Source organism: Leptosomus discolor, chromosome 19 (assembly GCF_034619465.1).
Source record: "Leptosomus discolor isolate bLepDis1 chromosome 19, bLepDis1.hap2, whole genome shotgun sequence".
NCBI lineage: Eukaryota > Metazoa > Chordata > Aves > Leptosomiformes > Leptosomidae > Leptosomus > Leptosomus discolor.
In genome coordinates, this window is record NC_141409.1 from 3572832 (window position 1) to 3595557 (window position 22726).

Below are 22726 nucleotides of genomic sequence, written 5' to 3' on the forward strand. Positions count from 1 at the left end.
TAACTGGCTCCCAAGAGCTGAGGATTGCTCCAGAAGAGGAAACAGTTTGTTCCTTCCCACCCCCTGGCCAGGTGTCATTTGTAGACTGCCCACAGCAAAGTGTTCCTGAGTTGAATTTGCATTCTTTTCTTTCTCCTATGCTGTGGGAAGTGAACAGCAAAGAGCATTGCCCTTTGAAGTGTCTTTATTGGGATCTGAGTTAGCACTGCCTGAAATGAGCAGGGCTCACCTCCCCCTCGAGCTGTCTGGAAGTTCAGGCATGCCTCTCTGCATTGGTAACTCTCGGGTCATGTTTTCAAAGCTTTCTTCGTGTGCACAATAGCTAAATGCTTGGTTTTAAATGAAAGCTGAGGATGGAAATCACCTGAAGAGCTTACGATGTGATTTGCCTCCCTGGACACCCGCACTTGGACACGCTGCGGCAGAGGACGGGTTGCTTCTCAGCTCCTGTAATGCAGGTCTGCAGTGAATTCCTGTGCTGCTGATGTGAGATGCTGTTACTAGATACACTGCAGCAAATTTGCTCTGTCTGCTGCTAGAAATAGGTATTAGTGGCTATAAGTGGCTGTTAATCTAGGCATAATGGCTCTCACATGGGCTTGCCAAGTCAGACATTGTGGTTGGCAGTTCCCAGGAATTTGCCTGTGGTGCAGCCAGCTGGGCCAAGCTCCCTGGATTCTGCTTGGGAAATGCTGATACAAACAATATAATGCCCCTTGGGCGGGGGGGCAGAAGGGAGCGCTCGCAAGAATGCAGGCAAGCGAAAACTGAAGGATTTCCTCTTTTGCAACAAAATTTAGAAAATATGTGCTTTCCAGAGGTGGCCCCTCCGTTTGGTCCAGCTCTGATTGAGATGTTACTAGAACATGAAGGGAGAACTGACCGGAGAACTAGTGCCTTCTTCTGGTCATGTATGTGTCATTAGCTGTTGAGTACATCTTCCTGTGAGGCCTTTGAGCCAGAGCGTTTACACTGGAACAGCCTTAATCAAATTGAGGTTTGAGCTGTGTGCATTTAAGGAGTGCTCCTCCTTTTTCGGTATTACTTACCCTGTGATGGTCCTGCTCAGAAAGTGCGCAGTTTGTCTTCTGCTGTCTAGAAGATAGACCCTTTTTTGCTGTGTGGAAAGGACTCACGCTTGGCAAGTGGAAGAACAAGCACAGGGGATTCTGTGATGTGTGGCTTTGGTGGAAATCTACTGGATGTTTTGTTTTACTGGCAGCAGCAGAGGTGGCTTTGGAGTCTGTTAATGTCGTGCTTTGGTTTTATCCTAGCATTTGCCGAACGGCGTGAGAGGAGCTTCAGCAGGTCCTGGAGTGACCCGACTCCCATCAAAGCTGATTCCTTCCATGACTCTCGAGAAAGTGAGTTCTGAGTCCTTTGAGCTTCCTCCTGTGGCCAAACCCTCCAGCTGAGGCGTTGACTGGAGTTCCACTGGAGTAATGCTCTGTCCCCTTTTGTCCCATCTGTGATCCTTTTAGTTTCATGAGATCTGAGCAAATAACACTCCAGGTATATGTACCTGTTCATCTGTGTGTACCTATAGTTACTTGTAGAGCACAACGCATCTAACCTCATGTTATTGTGCAGTTGCCAAAGGATACCCAGTGGTACAGCTTTCTTACAGCCCTCTGTTCCCATCATCCCTTATTCACTTGGGAGCAAAGCAACCTACCTGGAAGGACACCAGTCCAAGGCTACATTCACCGTAGTGGGGCTAACCTGCCTGGCTTCCTGCTCAGGAGCCCCTTCCGAGCTCTTTCCTAGGCTAGGATAGCTCAAGAGCACAGCTGCCGCGCTCCATGAGAGGTAGCTTTGATTTCCTGGCCGTGCTGGCTGCACAGATGATAGCTTGGGGCAATCTGATCTTTGTTTGGGCTGCCAGGAATTCCTCTGGGAATCCCCAGTAATGCTTGATGTTCTGCTTGTGGGGACCGAGATGCTGCTCTGTTAATGTACAGGAGGAAATGCCAGCATCTTCCCGCTGTCTTTTTATAAAGGCAACGGCTGGTTTACCCCAGATTTTAGTGGAATCCTGTAGGCAAGGGGCTTGGTGGATAGGAGTTTGCCCATGTTGAAATGGATTGTACTGTAAATGAATTTCACTAATGAAATGAACTGACACACTCAGGTAAGCATGAGATCCAGCCCTCCTAGCTGCAGAAGACACCGTACCTGGTTATAGGGGGACATGTATGAAAGGCCACGTTTAAAACATGACCCGATTGTTCCTTTGCAGTTTGATTCCTCCCCACTCCTTCAGCTAACTCAGAGGTGAATGGAAAAGACGTGGTTCAGACAGGCTCCAGGCACTGCCCAGTGGCACTCGAACATCCCAAAAGGCACAAATAGAGGCATCTCGGTTCACTTTCCTCAGTCCCTGGCTTCAGGGAACCATCTTTATTTTTAACCTTTAATGGTCAATTATATTCCTTCCAGATGGTTTTTTCCCCAGGAGGCATTGAAGGCCAACAGGTAAGGTCAATTTGGAGAGCAAATTCAAGTATACTGTTGCAATACTACTGTGTTTGCCTCGGCTGTCTTCACACTCTGGGACTTCTCTGCCAGGATCAGTTTGACCAACAAGGCAGAGTTTCTTTATAAGCACTCAGAAGATGTAGTCAGAGCAGTGTTTATTATAAGGAGACCAGCTTTGAAGTCTTTGGACTTTTCCTCACCAGCTTGGCAATGTCGAAGTGTAGAGAGTCTGTCTGCGTTCTGTCTCCTTCTCCATTTCTGAAATGACAGGGTGACTGTTGTGAATTAGCATTTGAAAGCTAAACTTGGTGACTGTGAGAGTGATGAAAAGTTACGTGTTACATGGCATCAGGCTCTGTGTGCACACTCTTCATTCGTTAAGTGTTTGTCTGTTTAGAGGCACCTGCCCCAACGTGTGGTGTTTGTTGCTCTGTGGAAGAAAGGAGGGCACAAGTCTCATGGCTTGTGGTGCCTCTTGCGAGGTAGCTGCCAGACAGGATCAAGCGGGGAAGACAAGCTGTTCTACCCTTGTAATGCACCCTGTGTTCTGGCAGGCCATGACCTTCAGGATTCCTGCGGCACTTTGGATGGTGACTTTGATTTGAACTGGGAAGCAGAAAAGGAGCTTGAAGCCATGGCGTGTGACGGAGAAGACTTTATTCCACCAAAAATAATGGTAAGGGTTTTCAACTCAGCTACCTATATCTACTCAGGCTCTGTCTGTCCTTTCAGAGCTGCTAAGTTTAGGATCTTCACGGGAAGAGGCAAGTCTTTTGTACAGGCAACTCTTCAGGTGTGTATGAGGGTCACTCAGAGATCAGCCAAGACGTGACATTCAGCATCTGTTATTGCTGGGGATAAGGTGTTGGAAAGAAAACTAGAAGTGGAAGGACCTGTAGTCCAACCTCAAATCCAGGCAGGACTGTCACCAACACTGAATTGAGTTAGCCTGAGTCTCGATAACCCTGACAATGGAGACCTGAGTCCCCAGCCCCATCAGTCCCTCCTTCCTGTTGCTACTTGCCTGATTTGCTTTGGAGCCATATGTCATCCCTTGAGATGCTTTCTGCTCTTTTATCATGTCTTGATGCTAGGCTTCCCCCTGTGCTCCCTCCTGCTCTGCTCTGTGGGGTTTGTCAGACAGGACCTGGTTCTGACATGTCGCTTCTTTGGCCACATGCACAAGTACTCAGGCAAAATGGGGTCTCAAGCATCCAGCTTGTTCTCAGGGCAGCATTGCCAGTCCAGCACAGCAGTACTGTGTTTGAATGGGTCCTGCTAAGACTTGGGAAGAGTGAAGGACATGGAGACAATCTTGCTTTTGTATGTGTTATATCTGTGCAGACTTAGCCCTAAAGCACCCTCAGGGCAAAGTGACCAAAGAGACCCAAACACTAAGAACCCAACAGCTGGGTTTGTTCAGCCCTTGACACCTCCAGTGTGTCTCCCCAGGCGGCATATGCCAGGATTGTCCATCCCTGGACTCTGTAGATTGTGCCTCCTTGGAAATTTTACATTAACTCCCATGTGGCTGAAGCAGTGGTGTGCTGCCTGCCAGGAGGGAGGGCTCTGAAGCCAGCCCAAGCCGGAACCCAGGCTGCACTTACAAGCCCACCGGTACCGCTGCCTGCTCGACTCCCACCGTGATGAACAGAAGTGCCTGAACTCACAGCACAGTCAAATTGCCCACGTTGCCGTAGCCCTTTGGCCGTGCTGGTGGCAGGCCCGGCCGCTCCAGGCTCTCCTGCTGATGGAGCCAGCTGAAGCTTCAGCCAGAGCTGTCAGGCAGCCTGCGTCTGCCTGACATCCTACGGCTGGGTGCCTGCCTGTGCCTGGTGCCATTTCATCCCTTGGCTGGTTCCTGTTCAGGCATGCAGCTGTCCAACCACCAGCCAGCTACATGTGCAGTTTGAACAGTCCTCTACAGCCAGAATCACAGCCCCTCACACAGAGGAAGGCTGTGATCTTCACTGGGGTACAGCCATCTGTGGTGACACACAAGCTTCTTCATCCTCTGTGTACACTGGTCTCCCCTTTACAAACGGTTATCTCGTACTCAATCCTGCCTTTTGGGCAGAGTTGTGTGCTGATTTGTTGGGAGCCAAGGAGACAGTGACACGTGGGGGTACTTGGCAGGCCTGGGGGTGCTCTGTAGTGGACCAACAGCTTGGAGGACCTTCCACAGGGATGCAGATAGGCTGGATTAGCTGCTAGTTTGGGTAACACCTGAGAGCAAGTGAATAGGGCACTGTTATCATTGCCTTTGTCCTGTCCAGACTCTACTGGCTTTTCCTCATGCTGTTGCACTGCTTTTTTCCACTTCCAGCTCATTTCTTCCAAGGTGCCCAAAGCAGAGTATGTCCCGACAATTATCCGCAGGGACGATCCCTCTATCATCCCCATTCTCTACGTAAGTATATCACTTCTCCTATCTCTGGATGTGTGGGAGCAACCTTCATACAGAGAAATTGTTTTTTGTCCCTATCTCTAATTCCTCTTACAGTGATTCTGAAACACTGATGTGATTTGGAAAAGCTGTCAGGAAAGGGCTGGGAGTATGCTGAACCCACATTTGGGGACTTAGGTAGCTTAGGTAGCGGGGCTCAGGTCTAGGTGGAAGAGTAAAGTAGAGTGAAAATTGGGGGGGGGGCTGCTGGACTCTGCAGGCACAGCCAGGCAGCATGGGAAGCTTAACAAGGAAAGGGCAGGCCTGAGCACAAAGCAGAGCTGTGTGTCACCAGGCTTAGGGCTCCTCCTTGTGCTCATCCGAGCAGAACCTCAGAGCTCTGCGGTGGACCATGATCCCCATCGCCCCAGGTACAGGGTGCATCCCTGTCATTAATTTAACCTTGATTTTTCACTAGGAGTCCTGCCTGAGCAGCGTCTGAAACACCAGTGAGGAGTCAGGGGTCTCTCTTTCCTTGTCGCTTCATCCTGACTTAATTTGAAAGGGAAGGCTGGGACTGACAGCCCAGAAAACTCAGTCTCCACGTGCAGCAGGCAGTGAATGTTGCTGGGGGGTTTGGCTCTGCCGCCTCTCTCTTCCTTTGGGAGTTGCACGGTTGTGCAGATGACCCTGCCGTGCCCGAGGCAGATGTGTTGGGTGTAGCTGTTCATTCGCCAGCTTGGACAGGTGTAAAGCCAGCGGCTGGCTGCAAAACGTGGGCCAGGGGGCAAACGCGCGTTGCTGGTGCTGACTCCATCTGGTGGACGGTATGTGCTTGGGACTTGCCTCCAGGATTCGTCTTCAAGCCTTTGGATGGACTTGGTCTTCATAGACCATTCAGTCTTCAGCTTCTGTGCTGAGGCATGTTTTAGGGCGGTAATTACTGTGCTGTGAGAGAAGCCATCAGCTGGTATAACTGTGCTCTTAGAGCATCTGGTTGCCTGGGAATGGGATCGTGTGCAGTATTAGAGACTGTAACAATGTCATGGGAGCTGGTGCAGTGACAGTGAACCTTGATATGTCTTCTCTTTTCGTTTCCAGGACCATGAACATGCCACTTTTGATGACATCCTAGGTAAGTGAGTGTTATTTTCTTTCTTAACTCCTGCCTGTTGACAATGTAGCGGATCAGTGTGTTAGAATCACTCCCCTGCCCTGTGCCTCAGCTGCCATTTGTAAAGGTGTTTCTATCACCCCAGTGACACCTGACAGTCAGTCAGCTGCTGTTGGATGTGCTGCAGTAATAAAACTTCACTTCCATGGCACATTTTCTATGGCAGGCTCCTGGTTTATGAACAGGAAGCTGAGGCACAGCAAAGATCCCCATTTATTGCACCCTTGCAGATGAGTAGGAGCATCAATGGAGGGCCAGGACGGCTGGGGCTGGTACAGTGCGGTGGTGCCTGCAGACCAGTGTGTGGTGCCGCGCCGTACCTTCTCTGCCCTGTGATGTGCTGGGGTTTTCCGCTTTCCACAGCCTGAAAGCAAAGGGTTTGCTCCGACATCAGTGGGAATGTAGGTGCTGAGCACCTCTCCCAGCTCAGCCTCCTGCCTTCGGGACTAAAGTGAGAAAAAATAAGATTAATTTTTCACTTCTTCCATGGTTCATCTTTTCCAATGTTTTTTGCAGAGGAAATAGAGAAGAAGCTTAACATTTATCGGAAAGGCTGCAAAATCTGGAAGATGTTGATATTTTGCCAGGTACATGAAAGTTCTTAAGCGCTTGGGTGTTTTCTTACAAATTTTCTTTTTCTACAGGGAAAATTACGTAGAGGAACCCGTATTCCAAAGTCAGTGTCAAGGGTTGAGGCTGGGCTGGCCACTAATGAATGACAGACACTCTCTGTTAACCCCTCTCCCCTCCCAGAAGGGGAAGGGAGAGAGAACAAGGGAGAGAGACTTTACGGTTTGGAAAAGAAAATTAAAACAGCTTTAATGAAACAGTAACAGTAAAGGAAAAGATATTAATAAAAATAAGAAAATAATGAAATATATGCAAAACCAATACCAAACCCAACTCCCCCCACCCCGATGACGACACGTCACCACCACGCTGCAGGGCTGGCACTGGGGCAGTCCCAGGCTGGACTGGGCAGCAGACAGGGACGGGATGCAGGAGCTGGACTCAGGCACTGGATTCAGGGATGCACGGATCGGGATCGACGACAGAAGAACAGACAGAGCCCTCCTCAGATGTTGGCCATCGAAGAAGAGAGATTGACCCTCGTGATCCCTCAGCTTTACACTGAACGTGACGTCTGTGGGATGGAACACTCTGTGGGTCAGGTTTGGGTCACCTGTCCGGTTCGCTCCTCCCTGCAGGGGCGACCTTTTTCGTGCTTGTGACCCTTTTCACTCCCAGCACCCCAACACGGGGTACAAGATTTAGCAGTGACCTTGGTCGCTGTGAGGACAAGTCTAAGCAAGGGCCTCTCTGCATCCCATTCCTTGGTACTGACTGTAAACGCCAGGCCTTGTCACTGCTGGGAGCAGTCACTGCCTGGAAGAACATGCTGCTGATTTCAGAAAGTGCCGTTAGTTAGAGGAGACTGAACTGAAAAGTAAAATCACTGAACAGAATTGCTTCTCGTTTAGCTGAAACCAGGACAGTCAGCTTCTGTTAAAGTAACTGCATGTGTACAGCTTTCACTTCTCATTTCCCCAGCCACCGAGCAGTCTCGAGTTGCTGTGACAGCAGGAAATAAAATCTGATTTAGTGTGGCCAAGTCTACGGCTGAGCTGCTTCCCAGCTGCTTTCAAGGAAATCCAGGCAAAGCAGTGTTAGCGCAGACCTCAGAGGATTCCAGAGAAGGGAACGAGCATTTGCAATGAGATGGTTGTAGTTTTCATACAGCTTCAGTGTGACAGTGACAGTGTTGTGGACCAGACTGTCAGATGGCACTGCTCAGAGCTGGAGGCCAGCGTACGTGGGAGAGGGGTCAGGGCACAAGCTTGCTGAGCTGTGCGTGGGACAGATTCAGGCCCTGCTGGATCTGGGGCTTGCTGGGGATTTCCTTCCCAAGTTTCTTGTTCCTCAGAGTGGTCAGCTTCAGACTTTCCCGGCAGCTGTCTCAGGAACCTTGAAATGAGAAGTCAGGAAGGTAACCTAGCTTGAACTCCCTCCCATGTGCCTAATGCTGCAGAACTGCGGGGTTTGCAGCACACTGACCTGGAGATTGCAACTCTTAATTTTCCTGATGTTGTGCTCGGTGGTTTTATGCCTGCCACTGCCAAAGTCTGGTTCTACAGTGATGTCTTGCCTGCTTATCCCTGCTTTGCTCAGCTTCTCATCTGCCTAGGCCAGTCCCCTAGCATCCCCAAATGAAAGGATGTCTTCCCTGTTACTCTCCAGCGACCCACAATGGAGATTTTTGTCTATTACTGTGCCTTTCTAGAGTGAGGTGGGCATATAACAGTAAAAACTGGAGGATCAAACACCCACCACGCTCCCCATATGTGAATATTTCCTGAGCAAGTGCCTGCGGTGTCTGCTGTGGAGGTTGTAGCAGCCGTGCCAGCTTGGCGTGGCTACTCTGCTCCCTTGTGGCACTTGAGGGTACGGCTGTGCAGGACGAGAACGTATCCAGGGTTTGTTTCTTCAGCGCCTGTGCAAAGTGGTTTGCATCTGTCTGTCTCTGTCTTGCAGGGAGGTCCCGGTCACTTGTACTTGTTAAAGAACAAAGTTGCCACTTTTGCCAAAGTGGAGAAGGAGGAAGATATGATCCTGTGAGTGGCTGCATTTATGTTCTGGGCTCTGATAGCATTTTTCCGCTCTGTTTCCTCAATGGTTGTAGCGCGTGGCCTAGAAAAAGAGGTGGAGGGAGCTGGGGTGGCTTGGTCAGGGGAAGAGGAGGCAGAGGGCGGACCTAATAGCAGCTTACAGCTCCTTCAGGGGCAGTTGCAAAGATGATGGAAGCAAGCTCGTCCCTGGGGTGGTGTGGCCCTGTGACAGCTCACCAGGAGATTTATGCTTTTATCTGCTGTTTAATGTCTCTACTGACTAGAGACTATTAAAAGAGGAAGAGAAAAAATATGTATTTCCTCTCCTAACAAAGGCTTTGCTGACCAGAAACCATAATGTGCCCCTCGTCTCTGTTGCTCAGAAGTGGCTGAGACAGCATTTCTAAGCAGGGGACTAGTGGCAGAAATCCCAACCGTTCCCCACCACAGCTGCCTCCAGTAACTGCACTCCTAACTGCAGGGGGAAATGGAATTTGCCTCTGCAAAGCCTGCTCAAAGTCCAGCATGTTACTGAGGAGGATTTTCGCTAACATGACAGCCTCTCAGCCAGGGTCACCGAGGCGATTTTGCTTCTCCTTGCAGAGAGTTGAGCTTTGCCTGTTTTGTTGCCTGCGTGCTCGTGCTGGCTCAAACTTACTTGGCTAACAGTGCTTCGTTGTGGGGGAGAGGATGTATACCAACCTGTTCCTAAACAACTTTTTGTTGGCATGAGAACTGAGTATTAAAATCAACATCTGTTCAGCGCGCTCATGCTCTGACACAAACACTGTCAATAAAATCCTTCAGCACGTGTGCGCATACACACTTCTGGATGTGTTCCAGGCATAGCTGGTCCGAAGTTGTTAATTCAGGGACCTTCAGAAACTGTGAACACGCAGCTGAAAACCTGGGTGCTCGGCAGTGAATGTCTCCATCCAGCCCGTGTGTCCCCTGGGGGGCGGTCCTGAGGAAAGCTTAGGCTGCAGCCTGATCGCAGACCCCACAGAGGAAGTGCTGGGCTTTAGAGCCCACCAGAAGTCTGCTGTAACCCCCTGCACAGGGGGAGAACGTGGTTGAATTTCATTTCCCTGAGGCACGTTGAAGTGTGTCTGGTCAGTAATCACAAAATGTAAAGTGGGTCAGACTGGTGAGCAGCACCAAGCCCTGGCTAAGATGGAACAGCCTGGTTTGGTGTTGTCTCTCTAGCTATGTAGAACAACCTCTCCAGCTGTCCTCTGCTGATTTCATGCCCTGGGAATGAACCAGTGCACTGATAACACTCATATTTAGCAAGAGCAATTGTTGATAGAAATGGAAGAGAGGAAATTGGAGGAAACTGCTCCAAGAAGAGCATACTTAGTAAAACTGTCAGTCTAAAAGCACTCCTGGTGGACTTCGCTCCCTTCTCTTCACCATGGAGCTTCCTTGGCTCGATGGGCCGCTCCTCCTTCTCTGCCACGTGACTTGGACCCACTCTTCGGGCCCTTGCTCTGCCCCTGCTCTTCCTTGTCTAAAAACCAATGGCTCCTGCCGAGCAGCTTGCTCCTCAGGCCCCTTCTGAGCAGGGTATGCACACGCATCCTTGTGATTACACATGCATGTGAGGAGATAGGGGGTTGCTGGTTGTTGTTATTTTTAGTTATGTATTCTGTTCTTTTCCTGTTTATTCCAGCTTCTGGAAGAGGTTGAGCCGGCTGATGAGTAAAGTCAATCCGGAACCAAATATCATTCACATCATGGGCTGCTATGTTCTTGGAAACCCCAATGGGGAGAAGGTAAGAGCTTCCTGGGTTGCCTCTCTGGGAACGCCTGCCGAGTAGCTCTAAGCCCGGGCAGGCAATAGTCACACTGTGAAGTCTAAACCTTCCTCTTCTGCTGTGGTGAAACATGCTGCCATCCTGTCCCAGGAGTGGCCGTGAATGGGCGAACCACCCTATGGATTGTGCCTTTCCCAGAGGGCGGGGAAGAGCGGTAAGTGACGTGCAAGACAAATATTGAAGCCCTTGAGGACAACTGTCATTCAAAGCACTTTATTTATTTACTGATGAGCTAGATGTTTTAAAGGACATGAGTAGAAGGTTTTCTAGAGGTAGGGAACAAGGATGGGCACTTCTGGGTGCCCTGCAGTTCGTCTTTGTTTTCAGCTGCTAACCCTCGATATGTTTTCCTTTCAGCTATTTCAGAATCTGAAAAACTTAATGAATCCTTATAGGGTTGCCTTTGAGTCTCCACTTGAACTCTCAGCTCAAGGTAATTTATCTTCTGTACAAAGACACACACCTTCCTAATGAGCCTGCCTCCTTCAGTGGGCATCTTCCTCAAAAACCAATTTTGAGCTCCCTTAAGTCCTGCCATGGTCTTTGCTTGTATCCACCTTGTGTAGTTCAGTTGCTGAACCTGGTTTTCCTCTTGTAATTCCTCCATGTTCACATTTCACCTGTCCTGTTTGTTGTGCCCGAAGCTGCAGAGCCCTCTCCCATCCTACTGGCTGTGGCAAAGGTGCCTAAATAGTAAGTGGCTTTCCAGGCTGTTTAGGAGGTTCATCATATTACTAAGGGATGTGAAGTCCGTGGGAGAAATGCAGGTGGGAGCAGAACCTTTTCTGTAACCAAGTGTGCAGGATCTCTTTTCCAGGACTCCAGCCACTGGTACTGAGTGAGTTGTCATCAACAAGCGGCTGGGATATAGCCTCTTAGAGCCATTCTGCATCTCAGTCTGCTTTGCTTTCGGTCTTTTTTTGCCTGTAGCTCAAGATATTTCAAGGGGCTATAGAATTTTTCCTGTTCTGTGGTCGATGTAAGTAATTACAGGTGCAGTTTCATAAGCAACATGTTCTGAATTTGTCCTTGTTATTTTATCTTTGCTGTAGTCCTTGGTACTTCGTTCTCTTGGAAGATAAAAACAAGCAGCATTAGGCTATAAGCACTGTGGGTAATTCCTCTGCTGCCCACAGCTGGCATCAGCACTGATGGGTTATTCTTAACTCCCACTTACTGTCACAGGAACCTACGGGAGTTGAGCATGTTCAGGCCACGCAGTTCTCTATGCGTGTCCTGTCGGGCTGTGGACCCAGCTTTATACAGTGCTCACACATCACACAGCGAACATGCTCGTACATGTGTGTGCCAAGAAGCAACTTGCAGGGAAATTCCTGGGTTTATAGGCAGCTTGGCAGGCAAGGCAGCGGGCTCTGTGCATGTGCATTTAAGCAGTTGATCTTCCAGGAGGCTGCGCTGAAGGATACGTCTGAATTTATCCCCTTGATCAATCTGGGACGCGCTAATAGTGTACCCTCTCTAATCCTTTGCAAAGTCATCTGAAACTAATCTTAATCAGGCCTCAAAAGCTCAAATCCCTTCCTGAGCCCCGTCTCGGAGTCCAGGCTTGTTTGCCCTTGTGTGTTCAGCTGCGCTCGCTGCCTCCAGCGCCGGCCCTGTGCCTGGCTGTCAGGCTGGGGCTGCCTCCTGAGACCCCCCGCCTTCAACCAGAGGTGCCAGCGGTGCAGAACTTGCATTAGTGTGTCCTGTTGAGCTCATCGCTGTGAGAATTCGGAGGCAGCCCTGCAGGACAGAGACAGCCTGTTAACGTTAATTTAAAAAAAAAAAAAAAAAAAAAAAAATTATGTTGAGAATTTTCAATGTTAAATTAATGTTTTCCACAAATTTTTACAATGAGTTTACTCTTGATTTGTAATGTTCTGAAGTCCCTGTGCCAGGTTGCCTCCTGCAGGCAGTTGGAGCTGTTGTCTGATTCTCTGCAGCCCCGGCCCCCCTTCTGCAGTTAGTGCAGAGAGGCCAAAGTCTGGAGACACACTTTGTGCTCAGTTCCCGCCCCATGGACAAACCCTGCCAGGGGACTGTAAGGAGTCTTTTGTGGTTTGAGGAGATCTAAAAGACATTTGCTCCTCATGGGCACCTTCCCGTGGCCTGGCTGAACGTCAGTATTTTCCAAAGGAGGCCTATGGACGGGTTCTCCTGTGCCCCTGCCTGCAGGTGGGCTGGGGTTCTTCGCTGCTGCTGCAGCCTCTCGCATCCCTCCGTTGCGCTGCAGGGTGTAACCCTTCTGCTTCGTTTCGCTTCTAGGTAAGCAAATGATCGAGACTTACTTTGACTTCCGCCTTTACCGCCTCTGGAAGACCCGCCAGCACTCTAAACTGTTGGATTACGATGACATTTTATGAGCTGGAGAAGACTTTGCAAGAGGAAGTTGATCACCGGTGTCCAAGAAGTCATGCTTATTGCAGAGAGACTTTTTTATTGGCACGGGGAGCCCTTCAAAGCCCTATAGGAGGCAGCAGTGCTAAAGGGAGGGAAGAAGGAGCCCTCGGAAGTGTGTCAGGAGGCAAGTCTCCTGGGTCCAGAGAGACTGGAAGGAAAGGGTTTGACACCTCACTCGCCTCAGGTCAGAGCCGCGGTGTCTCAGGAGGAGCTGTGTGAAACGAGGACAGGATGGAGTTCCTTGCAGAACTGAGCTGTTTTGGGTCAGAATGGGCCAGATTTGATTCCAGGTCCTTTTAAAGACTTTTGAAGCTCAGGTTTTCTTACAAAAAAAATAAAATCAATTACCCATGCACTACGGTGAAGAAGTGCCCAGAGCACAGAGGAAGGAGGGGTTTGTACTGATGGGACTTTCTGTGCTGGGGACCTTGGAGAGCAAGGACTGCTACACCTACTCCTGCAAGCTTAGGTCAAGATGATCAAGTTTCAATGTGAATATATACTGGAATATAGAATTGAAATCTAACTTTTGTTTTGTTTTGTTTAATAGAAAATAAGTGCAATTTTTATAGCGAGAGGGGTAAAATCCCTCCCAATATTTAATTAGTTAAAAATAACACACCAGTAACCAATAGATGAGGTATTTTTGGTCTGCTTGAAAATATATTCAAAAAGGTAATATATCTTCTGTAGACATATTTAATCACCAGCAAACATGATTTTAATGTAACTTAGCAGACCCTGCATGTCTGCTGCATTGATTAATCTGGTTTGGTTCCTTACTTTCAGAGTAGCTGTGTTGCACTAATTGTATGTGCTCTCACGAATGTATATTTCTCCTCCAATTAGACACAACTTCGTTACTTTCTATTTTGCTGCTTGCAAAACTATGGGACTTTAGTTTTGCTGAAATACTTTAGGTTAGAAATATGGTACCTGGCTGAGAAACCTCTGTCAGGTTCACTATGGTATAAAAATGAATTAGAAATTAATAGCCATGGTAATTACGTGTTGCTGCCAGTGCTTTGCTGTGTGTGGAGAGGCGAGTTCTTTCCAGTCTGCTGTGTGGAGCAGCGTGGTTACGCGCCCGTCAGAAACCCTCCGAGGGGACTGTTCACTGAGGCAGTTGGAAGAAAAGCTTCTGCAGGAAAACAGCACGGGTTTATAGCATGAGTTTGAATCTTCCCTACGTTCACTTGATTGCCCGTTGTTTGTGCATAACCCACCTCTTTTCCAGTGCTGAAAAGACCTGTTTATCGGTCTGAGCTGCTCACGTCCCCTCCCGTGTAGGACAGAGTAAACCCAGAGCTTTGTCAGAGCAGCCGTGGTTTGAGAACCCAGATTTGTACTTGATATTTGAGGATATATTTTAGAATATATTGGGGTTTTGTTTGTTTAGGTCAGGTGGGGGGGGGTTGCTTTTTGTTGTGGGAATGGTTTTTTTCATCTTCTGCTCTCCTGTTCAGAGGAAAATTCCTACTTACAGCCTGCATAGGTCACTGTGGCAATTCTGGGAGGTGATACACGTTATTTCTTTTGTAAGTAAAATATACTGGAGAATAACCGGGAAGGATTACCTTGGTTTCCTGATTTCCTGATATCTAAAATCAGTTGATTGTGAAGTGAAAGAAAACACATGTACAAATCTTCTTTTAAATACTTGCAAAAAGAACTAGTTGTTCTGATCTGTAGAGTACTCCTTCCCCCGCGACACATCTGTGGTTGTAACTTTGGGGAGCAGGCCTCTGGCTAGAACTGTACATTTATAGCAGTTTTATAGCAAAACTTTTGAAGAAATAATGTATATATAGTAAGTAAGGAGAGGAACAGGTGGAGAGAGATAGTTTAAAGTCACAGAAGGCAACATTGAACCAAGCAGGTGGGGGCTGTGGCCTCCCGCTCTGGTTCGGAGCTGTTGGGAAGCCGCCCTGCTGAGCTGGCCTGGCCTCAGGAGGTGTGGTGGCTACGGCCCATCCCTGGCTGGACTCTTTTCCTCTTGACTCGGTCGTATTTTCCAGACTTGTAGTGAAGGGGGTAGTAGGCACCAGTCTGTAGCTTTCGGAAGAAAATGCCAGCTATAAAAAGGAGAACCAAATTTATGCCAATTCTCTGTTGTTTAGCATGGTAGCTTCCACCAGCTGCGCTTGTGAGCCGGGGGAGCTGTATGTGCGATGAAAGCACGAAGCCATGTGTTATTTGGAGAAGGAAATGGTGGTGGCAGAAGTAAAACGCTGACACAAAACTCTCTCCCTTTCTGACCTTTTTACCTCTATGGTTACTCTTCTAACTGGAGACAGACAAACTGTTCTTCCTTTCTGTTTTCTAAAGTAAAATCCCAATTCAGTGAACTTGGTAGCATGAATGTAGCATTGTGGAACTATTGAAAATCTTATTTAACTCCAAAAGGGCCCGTTTATGTATCCACTTCAGTGGTTTCTCTGTAGAACTATTGTGTATCTATCCTCATCGACCACTTGTAGAACTAGGGTGCAAAGTAGAAAGGTAGATTGTACAGTTGCATAACTTCTATAGGAAGATGTATGTTTGAATGAGCATTATGGCCTGTTTTACTGGTGCAGTTGACTATAGTAGAGTGTAATGACAAACGATGAATGCATTTCTCTCTTTTCCAAAGATCTATATTCCTCATAGTTTGTGATGTTTATGACATGAGCATATTATTTCCTTTGTAGCATTCATTTGACTAAAGAGATGAAATACTCTAAAAGCTGTGACTGGAAAGACAACAGAGTTTTGATGTTTGAAGTCCTTTGTGCAAATAGCGTCATTGAAGTCAACCATTGCTGAAAGAGGAAAACGAATTTCTTCCCCTTTTTAACTGGTTGGATTTTTCAAGTGGCTTCTGGGAAAGGAAGGGATCAGCAAAGGATAGGGTGCAAAAAAAAACCCAACAAAAAAAAGCGCAATTATTTAAACTTTAGACTTAAAAACAGAGCCTGTAACTTCCTAAGTTGGTCCAGCCTGTGCAGGGTGCCCTCAGGGTGTGCGCTCGCCGCCAGCACCCAGCACAGTGACAGCCAGGACGTCCCCTCCGCAGAGGCTGAGCGCCCGTTCCTCGCACCCCGAGCGCCTCTGCAGCATCTTCCCTGGGGGCTGCTGAGGACAGCCTGGGCAGTGCCTGCGGGCACGGCTCGCCGCAGGGTCTCTGCCTGGGGGAGCTGTGGCTGCTGAGTACACGGGACAATTTGTCCTTCCACTTCTACCTGCTGCTTTCGGCTCCCTGCTTTTGGGGTGTGTCCGTCTGAAGCCCTGAAACCAGTTTGTTCACAGTCCGTAATTGCCGTCTGAATTGGCTTGGTGGGGCTCGGCTCTCGTTAGGGTAATCGGAACGAGCAGTTACGGTGCGGTTGAGCTCCCGTTACACTCAGCCCCGCCTTGGGGAGCTGCTGCTGCAGCTCCTGTGTGGTCTGGGTCTGCTTTTAGCAGGGGCTGGAGAAACGGGGGCACTTGGTTAACGCTGGAGAGAAGCACATCCATCTGGAATAGCTACACAGGGTGCCAGCCCCACCTGGTCACCCCAGCCGTGCGCAGGAGCTTCTGCCTCTGGCTATGAGGCAGTACTGGGGGTGACCTCCAACCCCTTGCCTGGCCTGAGGAACGTCAGCAGAGAGCTCTGCTGGTTGCGTTGTGGCCTGAGCTGGGACCATCACCTCCAGGAGAGGAGAAAGGTGGGCAGCAAGTGCGTCAGGCTGCTCCTCAGCCGGGGCTGTGCACTGGGAGCAGCTCCCGACCATATTCTCTGGTGCCTGCAGACAATATTCACTCAGCTGTAGAGGCTGGGGGACAGGGGGTGTCATCTTCTTGGATGTGGCGCTTGTCTTATGCAGGGTTTTCTAGAGAGGATTTTCTCTTTTTCTCGCATTTGGCTGGGAAGGAAAGGGAAGAAGAAAATTCAAGTCACCTGAGGGACATAGAAATAAGTAGAAAATTGAGATACAGCTTTTTGCACCTTTCCTCATGCTGCAGCCGCCACCTTCCCTTTGCAGCTGACCTCCAGGCCTGGGGTGGGAAACGGATGAGTTAGCAGATAATCCCTTCCTGCATTAAAAAAACCCCAAAACCCAACAAAAACAGAAACAGAAAAATCCTTGTAGCTGTAGCAAAACATCAGACTGCAAAAGGCAACCAGCCAGCCCATCCTGCCCCGTGCGAGGGCTCTGCTGTGCGCACCCGTGGGATCCCACCTGCTTCTGCCTCCGAGTGTCCCTGGAGCTGCCCGAGCCACGGCCCACGGGGGGGCTTTACTCTGCCTCCGCGGAGGGGACTCTGGAAATGAGTTTGTTCTTCGTTTCTCAGCCTGGGCTTGTTGCCTGGAGCTCAGCACAGGTCTCCTGCTCCAGGGCCCTTCTGGAGTAGGCGTGTATGTGTGTTCCCGTCATCTCTTCACACACAGGCTCTCTCCCGTGGCCTGGGAGAGATGCCCCCCTCGATTGCCCCCCCCTGTTTTGCCATGTGCAGTAAAGCGCGAGGCAGCGTTACCGTTCCCGGCCGTGCTGTGTTGGTGTCTCCAGCTCCTGGCACGCACCCATCTCACAAAGAGCTGCTGTTGGTTCGGGACGTGACTGTGTTCGTGACCTGTGGCTGGGAGTTCCTGTTCCCAAGGCTCTGCTGGCAGAGTGACTGCCAATGCTGCTTCGTCACCTTCAGGCAACATAAGTGGGGTTAGTTGAAAGAATGGAAAATGCTGATTTTAAATAGCCAGCCTGGCAGGATCTGGAAATGGGAGTGTGTTCTTCATCCCGGCCCAGACAGGAGGTGGAACGACAGGCTCACTCTGCTCTCTTGGTGTAAGCGTAAACATTGAACCCATTAAAACCTCATTTAAGAGTTACACTTACATATTATTAATGTATTGGTCCAGGATAAGGTATGTTACTGTATGATTAAAAAAATCCTTCCAGGGCCCTTGGCGGTTGGCCTGCGTTGCCAGAACCGTGCATCAGAGGTGTGCTGGGTTGTGTCACCCTCCCTCAAGCGATGGGGCCACGCTGCCAGCACCGAGAGACAGATTTGCAGGTACATGTAAAGCTGAATCCCTTTGTACTTTGGGTTTTGCCATGACAGTCCCTGGAGCTGACACAGACAGCCCTTCCCGAAGCTGCCGTGCAGCTATCCTCCCGAGGGATGCCCAGCGGCAGCAGCATTTTCCATGCCACCTGTGAAAAGTTGTGACTGTACTTTGTCTTGCTGATCACAGGTTCTGTGGCTTTCTGCGTCTTCCATGGGAGTGTGTTTTAATTCTCAGTTGTGGAAACACAAGCCAAAGTCAACTGGAAACTTACGGTCTTGATCACAAGTCGGCCTGCCGATATTGTATGCTCGAGCTGAGTGAGTAAATGGGTGGTTTAATGACCATGAACCTGATTGTGAGCATTGTTACTCCCAGTAATCCTGCTATGTCATCGGCAGAATTAAGATACCAGAGTTTGCTGTCTCTGCCTAAAATGCCAGTGCATGATCTCTTGCCGAGGTTGTGCATGAGCTAGTGAAGAGTGATAGGAGCAGGTGGGTGCTTTGATTCAGGAATAAATTCGGCCCAACATACTGCAATTCAGTGTGAAAGGGACTGGAAGGGATAAACATGGTGGACATTATATGTAAAGAATCCATCTGAAGGGAAGCTAAACTGAATTTTTCCATAAGTGTTTAGTGAATTTTAAAAGACTAATACAACCTAATGATTTTTCACATTGTTGTATTGCTTTTAGAGTATCCTTACAACTGACATACGTAAGGACAGATAAGCCCCACCTAGGGCTGTCTCGCCTTACGGTAGTGGGAAGGCAGGCTAGATTTAGTGAGTTAACTGGGCACTTTCTTCCTTATCTCAGCATCCAGATGAACTGGTGATTAACCACAGCAGTGCTGGCCCTATAAACCTCTGTCGAGAGGAGCCTCCCCACTGCATGGCTCAGCCTTGAGCAAAGCGAATGTATTCGCAGAGACCCTCGAGCAGCTGATGGAGCCAAGCTTTCGTCCTGTGTCATGGGGCGGCCCCTCCCATGGTTGACTGAGGGTGTACAGCAATAACCCACGGGCACGGCCCCTGCCCTGCTCCCTGCTGTCCGGGGGGTTTCTGGGTGTTCAAGTGGCATCTTCCCCCCGTGGTTGTGCAGGGGACGTGTTGAGCTGTGCTTGGGGGACGTTTCTTACCTGGGGAGACCGAACTGCAGGGTGCTGAGGAGGCTGCGGCAGGCAGCCAGGGACCGGTCACTGCCGCTGCCGGGTCACCCTGCCCTCTGGCGCAGGACCAGCACAGACGCATAGCAGCACGTCAGGGGTATTCAAAGCGCTTCAATAGAAAGTGTGGGGTTATGAGATTTTTTTTTTTTTTGGTGCCAAAACTCAGTTGTAGCGATATGGTCTCCACTACAAGGTCCTGTTAATTCGGAGCTGGTGCAGAGCTGGGAATGCAAGGACAGATATCTTTGTCCTTACATTTGAAATGCCCTAAAAACATCGCGGATAAGTACAGCCAAGCACGGCCCTTTGAGTATGGAACCTGCTCCCCTGCGCTTGCTGTGCCCTTGTGCTAAATGAGATGTTATTTTGCTTAGGTGTTCAAATGGGGGCGACAGAACAAACTGAGCGAGTTTGGCATTCCCCATCCCAGGAAACCAGGCTGGAGTCATACCCGAATGAGCAAGAAGGGGCTGTAGTTTTTCCGCTGTGTGTTTCCTGTTGTTCTTTAACAACACTATTCCTGGAACTGGGGTGACTTCACTTGTGATGCCGAGCAACAGCAAAAACGGTGCTCTCGCAGGCCTGGAGTCAAGGTGTTTTTGGGATTTTTACGTTTCCCCTCGGAGTTCAGACACCAGTTTTTCTTTCCAGCTCCTTTGCTCAGCTGCGAGCCCTCCCTTTGCTCCTGCAGAGCTGCCAGTGAGGCAGCATCATCGGTTTTCTGAAAAGAAAACCAAATGTGTGAGTAACAAGTGGGATAGGTAATGGTGAAGGCTTTGAAAATGGATCTGGTGGTGTAGAGAAGGATAGGTTATATCTGGTAATGCTCCTAAACTCTCAGATATTTGAGCAAGTTACTTTTCATCCAAATGAGAAAAAGAAAGAAAGAAGCGTAATTGTCAAAATAATGTGGAGAAAAAAACCCCAAAGCACCCGAGTGTGAATAGTAATCAACCATTTCACAAACCACGTGAGGATAAAGCGCTCTGGGGTCTGATTCTGCCCCTACCCTCAGCTGAGTTCAGAGGCAGCTGACAGCGTCCTGCTCCTTTCGAAATCAAACTCCAGTGCAGGGTAGCACGGCTGCCTCCGGCTGTGCTGCTCAGGCGAGGCTGGGGCCACACGTACCTGCCCGGTGTGTGTCCGAGCGCTCAGGTCCCTCTTGCACTCATCCTGTCTCAGCCTGAAGCTGAAGGCAGAACAGGTTGGGGCCAAGAGAGCCGCCGGGTTGGAGAGCAGAGCAAATTGGGGCCAAGAGAGCCTCCAGGTTGGAGAGCTCAACCCAAGACGTGCTGTTTTGGGGCCAAAACTGTCTTAACGGAGAGTTTTGAAAACAAAGATTGTAAGCTCTGCAGTCTCAGAGGGCCCAGGACAAGCAGGTTGGCTCCTCAGAAAAATCCGAAGGAAGTTACTCCAAAGCGCTCTCCCCTGTTTCTGAGGCGGTTTCTGGCTGGCTGCCTGCTGCCCAGCCGTGGGGCAAACCTGGCTGTGACGCCGGAGACCTCTGCCATCTCTGCTGCCTCCGTTAACATGTTTGAGACTATCTGCTGCTTCGTGTATGATAACCAGGTTTCAAATACATGAATGTTTCTAGGTTTTAAGATGTGATTTAATAAAAAGAGACGTTTCTGGGAAAGCAGGTTTTCTCTCTTGTTTGGTTTTTTTGTTGTTGTTGTTCTCTGGCTGAGTTTACAGACCCAGGAAATGCCACTTGGCAGATGCTTTGCTGTGTTGGCGGGTGAGGGAAATGCAGGCGCCGGCCATCTCTGAACACAGCAGCGAGGGAAATGCTGAAGACTCAAGAGCAGAGCTCCAGAGGTGCAAGAGGCCCAGGTGCAGTTAAAAGCAGGGGGAAGGTAAAAACTCCTGGTGGTTTAAACAAGGGACCATCTGAGAGACACAAATCCAGTGGCAGGGATAGTACAGAGTGAACCACAGTTCCAGCACTACCTGCGGCTCGGTATGGGTGGGATCGCTAAGGAACTCGCAGAGCACTAAGTGTTGTGGCTGTTCCTGGGAGGAAGGCCAACCTCTGAGCAAGCAGAGCCCTGGAGAAATTCCAGGGAGGCTAAAGGCCTGACAATCCTTCTGGGGAAAACAGACCAGCTCCGAAATAAAGCACATCCCCAGGAGGGCAGAAGGCATCAAATTCCGCTAAGCCGCTTTCTTTGTCACAGGTCTGTTTGGCTTAATTGCCAAAGTGAGCAGGTCTGGCTTGAACTCCCGGCTGCAATTTTCCCCCTTTTATCTCCAAAACTAAGTCACCTGCATGTTCATCTTCCATTAAACGTGGTAACTGCAGCCCCTCTGAGCAGAGGCAGAGATAAACAGGCTGGACAACTCTGTCATTTGAGGCACTTTTCTTCAGCCCTGGGATCTCTCAGCCTTCGTTTCTGCATCCTCCCTCTTCGGAGACATTCTTCTCCATGTGCCACTGCCACAGTGGGGTGGGACATGCTGTAGCTATCTCAGCAGCATGACAGATGACAGAAATCACTTTTAATCCCTTACCACCAACTGTGCAGCCAGCTTCTGGCCAGAGACCTGGCCCCTGCTCTTCTCCCTGAGGCCTTTGCAGCATCTGGTGGGCAGAAAGACAGTCTTCATTCTTTATCCCGGAACCATTCCATGCTGGCACTGTCCTGTTTTTAAATCAGCGTCATAGGGTACAAAGTCAAATTTGCTGCAGAAGCTGTTACAATGGGTTGTTTTTACCTGTCACCTCCTTCCCTGTCCCACTGTGCTCTGTTACGCGTGGTGGTGTGATGGACGCAAACCCAGAGCAGGAGCAGTGCAGGCGGAGTTTCGCTCTGCCCTGTGAAAGGGTGTGGAACTGAGATGTCTCACGGGGGTTTAAGGTGAAATCACGTGTCTCCTGCTGGGCCCTGCTCTTTCCCTGTCCCCTTGTCACCTGGCTGTACCTGGGGTTGTCCCAGCAGCTCCTGCCATCGCCAGCCCTACTTCCCTCGCAAGCCATACGTGCCACGTCTGGTACTGACGTGTCCTTTGTGCCACATCCTGTTGCCGGCTCTGCAGCCACATCAGCTGGGACCTGGCGCTGCTGGGACGCCGGCAACTCGTGCCTGTGCTACACGGTGGCACTCTGCCATCACACCCTCCAGGTCCTGTCCCCTGCCGTCATCACACCTGGGTTTTGTAATCGAGCATTCATTTTTGTGCCAAAATATGAGTGCTGAGCGGGATCCCCGGGAGTCTCTTAGTAACAGCACTCGGGCACTACTCCGGGGTTAACCACGGGTGAAAATACAGCGAGGCAGGGGATTAGCTCCAAAGCGCTCGCTTGCCAGCCGAGTTTCACCATCCAGTCCTTAACACTGTTTCACTGACTCAGCCTAGGAAAGAAACAGTTGACAGGAGCAATAGAAGGCTCTCAAATCTTGACTGGCAGGGGAGAACATGAATAATGGCTGGATTTATTTTTTTGTTATAAAGGCGGGCAGGCATGCAGCGAAACTAGCAGATGTCAGGTTCAGTCCCCACAAAGGGAGGCGTTTTCTTTGCACCAGGTGCAGATAAACTATGGGATTCATTATTTCAGGATTTATGGGCTTTACACAGGCTCAAAAGGCAACCAGACAAGACCACGAAAGAGAAATCCATTGAGATCTCCGAGTACAAAGGCACATTGTTGGCTCTGTAC

The 22726-nt window shown here is 49.6% G+C and overlaps 1 protein-coding gene across 5 annotated transcripts in view; it reads left to right on the forward strand.

Annotated features, from left to right (window-relative positions):
• NSMF (NMDA receptor synaptonuclear signaling and neuronal migration factor) overlaps nucleotides 1-12824 on the forward strand; it is a 47384-nt gene extending 34560 nt beyond the window's left edge. For 4 of the 5 annotated variants that reach the window (XM_086475768.1, XM_086475770.1, XM_086475769.1 and 1 more), the window contains 9 exons: nucleotides 1275-1364; nucleotides 3033-3154; nucleotides 4805-4888; nucleotides 5966-5999; nucleotides 6555-6625; nucleotides 8571-8650; nucleotides 10317-10419; nucleotides 10819-10894; nucleotides 12727-12824. In XM_086475768.1, the coding sequence (XP_086331894.1) occupies nucleotides 1275-1364; nucleotides 3033-3154; nucleotides 4805-4888; nucleotides 5966-5999; nucleotides 6555-6625; nucleotides 8571-8650; nucleotides 10317-10419; nucleotides 10819-10894; nucleotides 12727-12824 (758 nt within the window). The remainder of the gene's footprint in view (nucleotides 1-1274; nucleotides 1365-3032; nucleotides 3155-4804; nucleotides 4889-5965; nucleotides 6000-6554; nucleotides 6626-8570; nucleotides 8651-10316; nucleotides 10420-10818; nucleotides 10895-12726) is intronic. The other variant, XM_086475772.1, reaches the window with a different exon arrangement.
• The last annotated feature ends 9902 nt before the right edge of the window (nucleotides 12825-22726 follow it).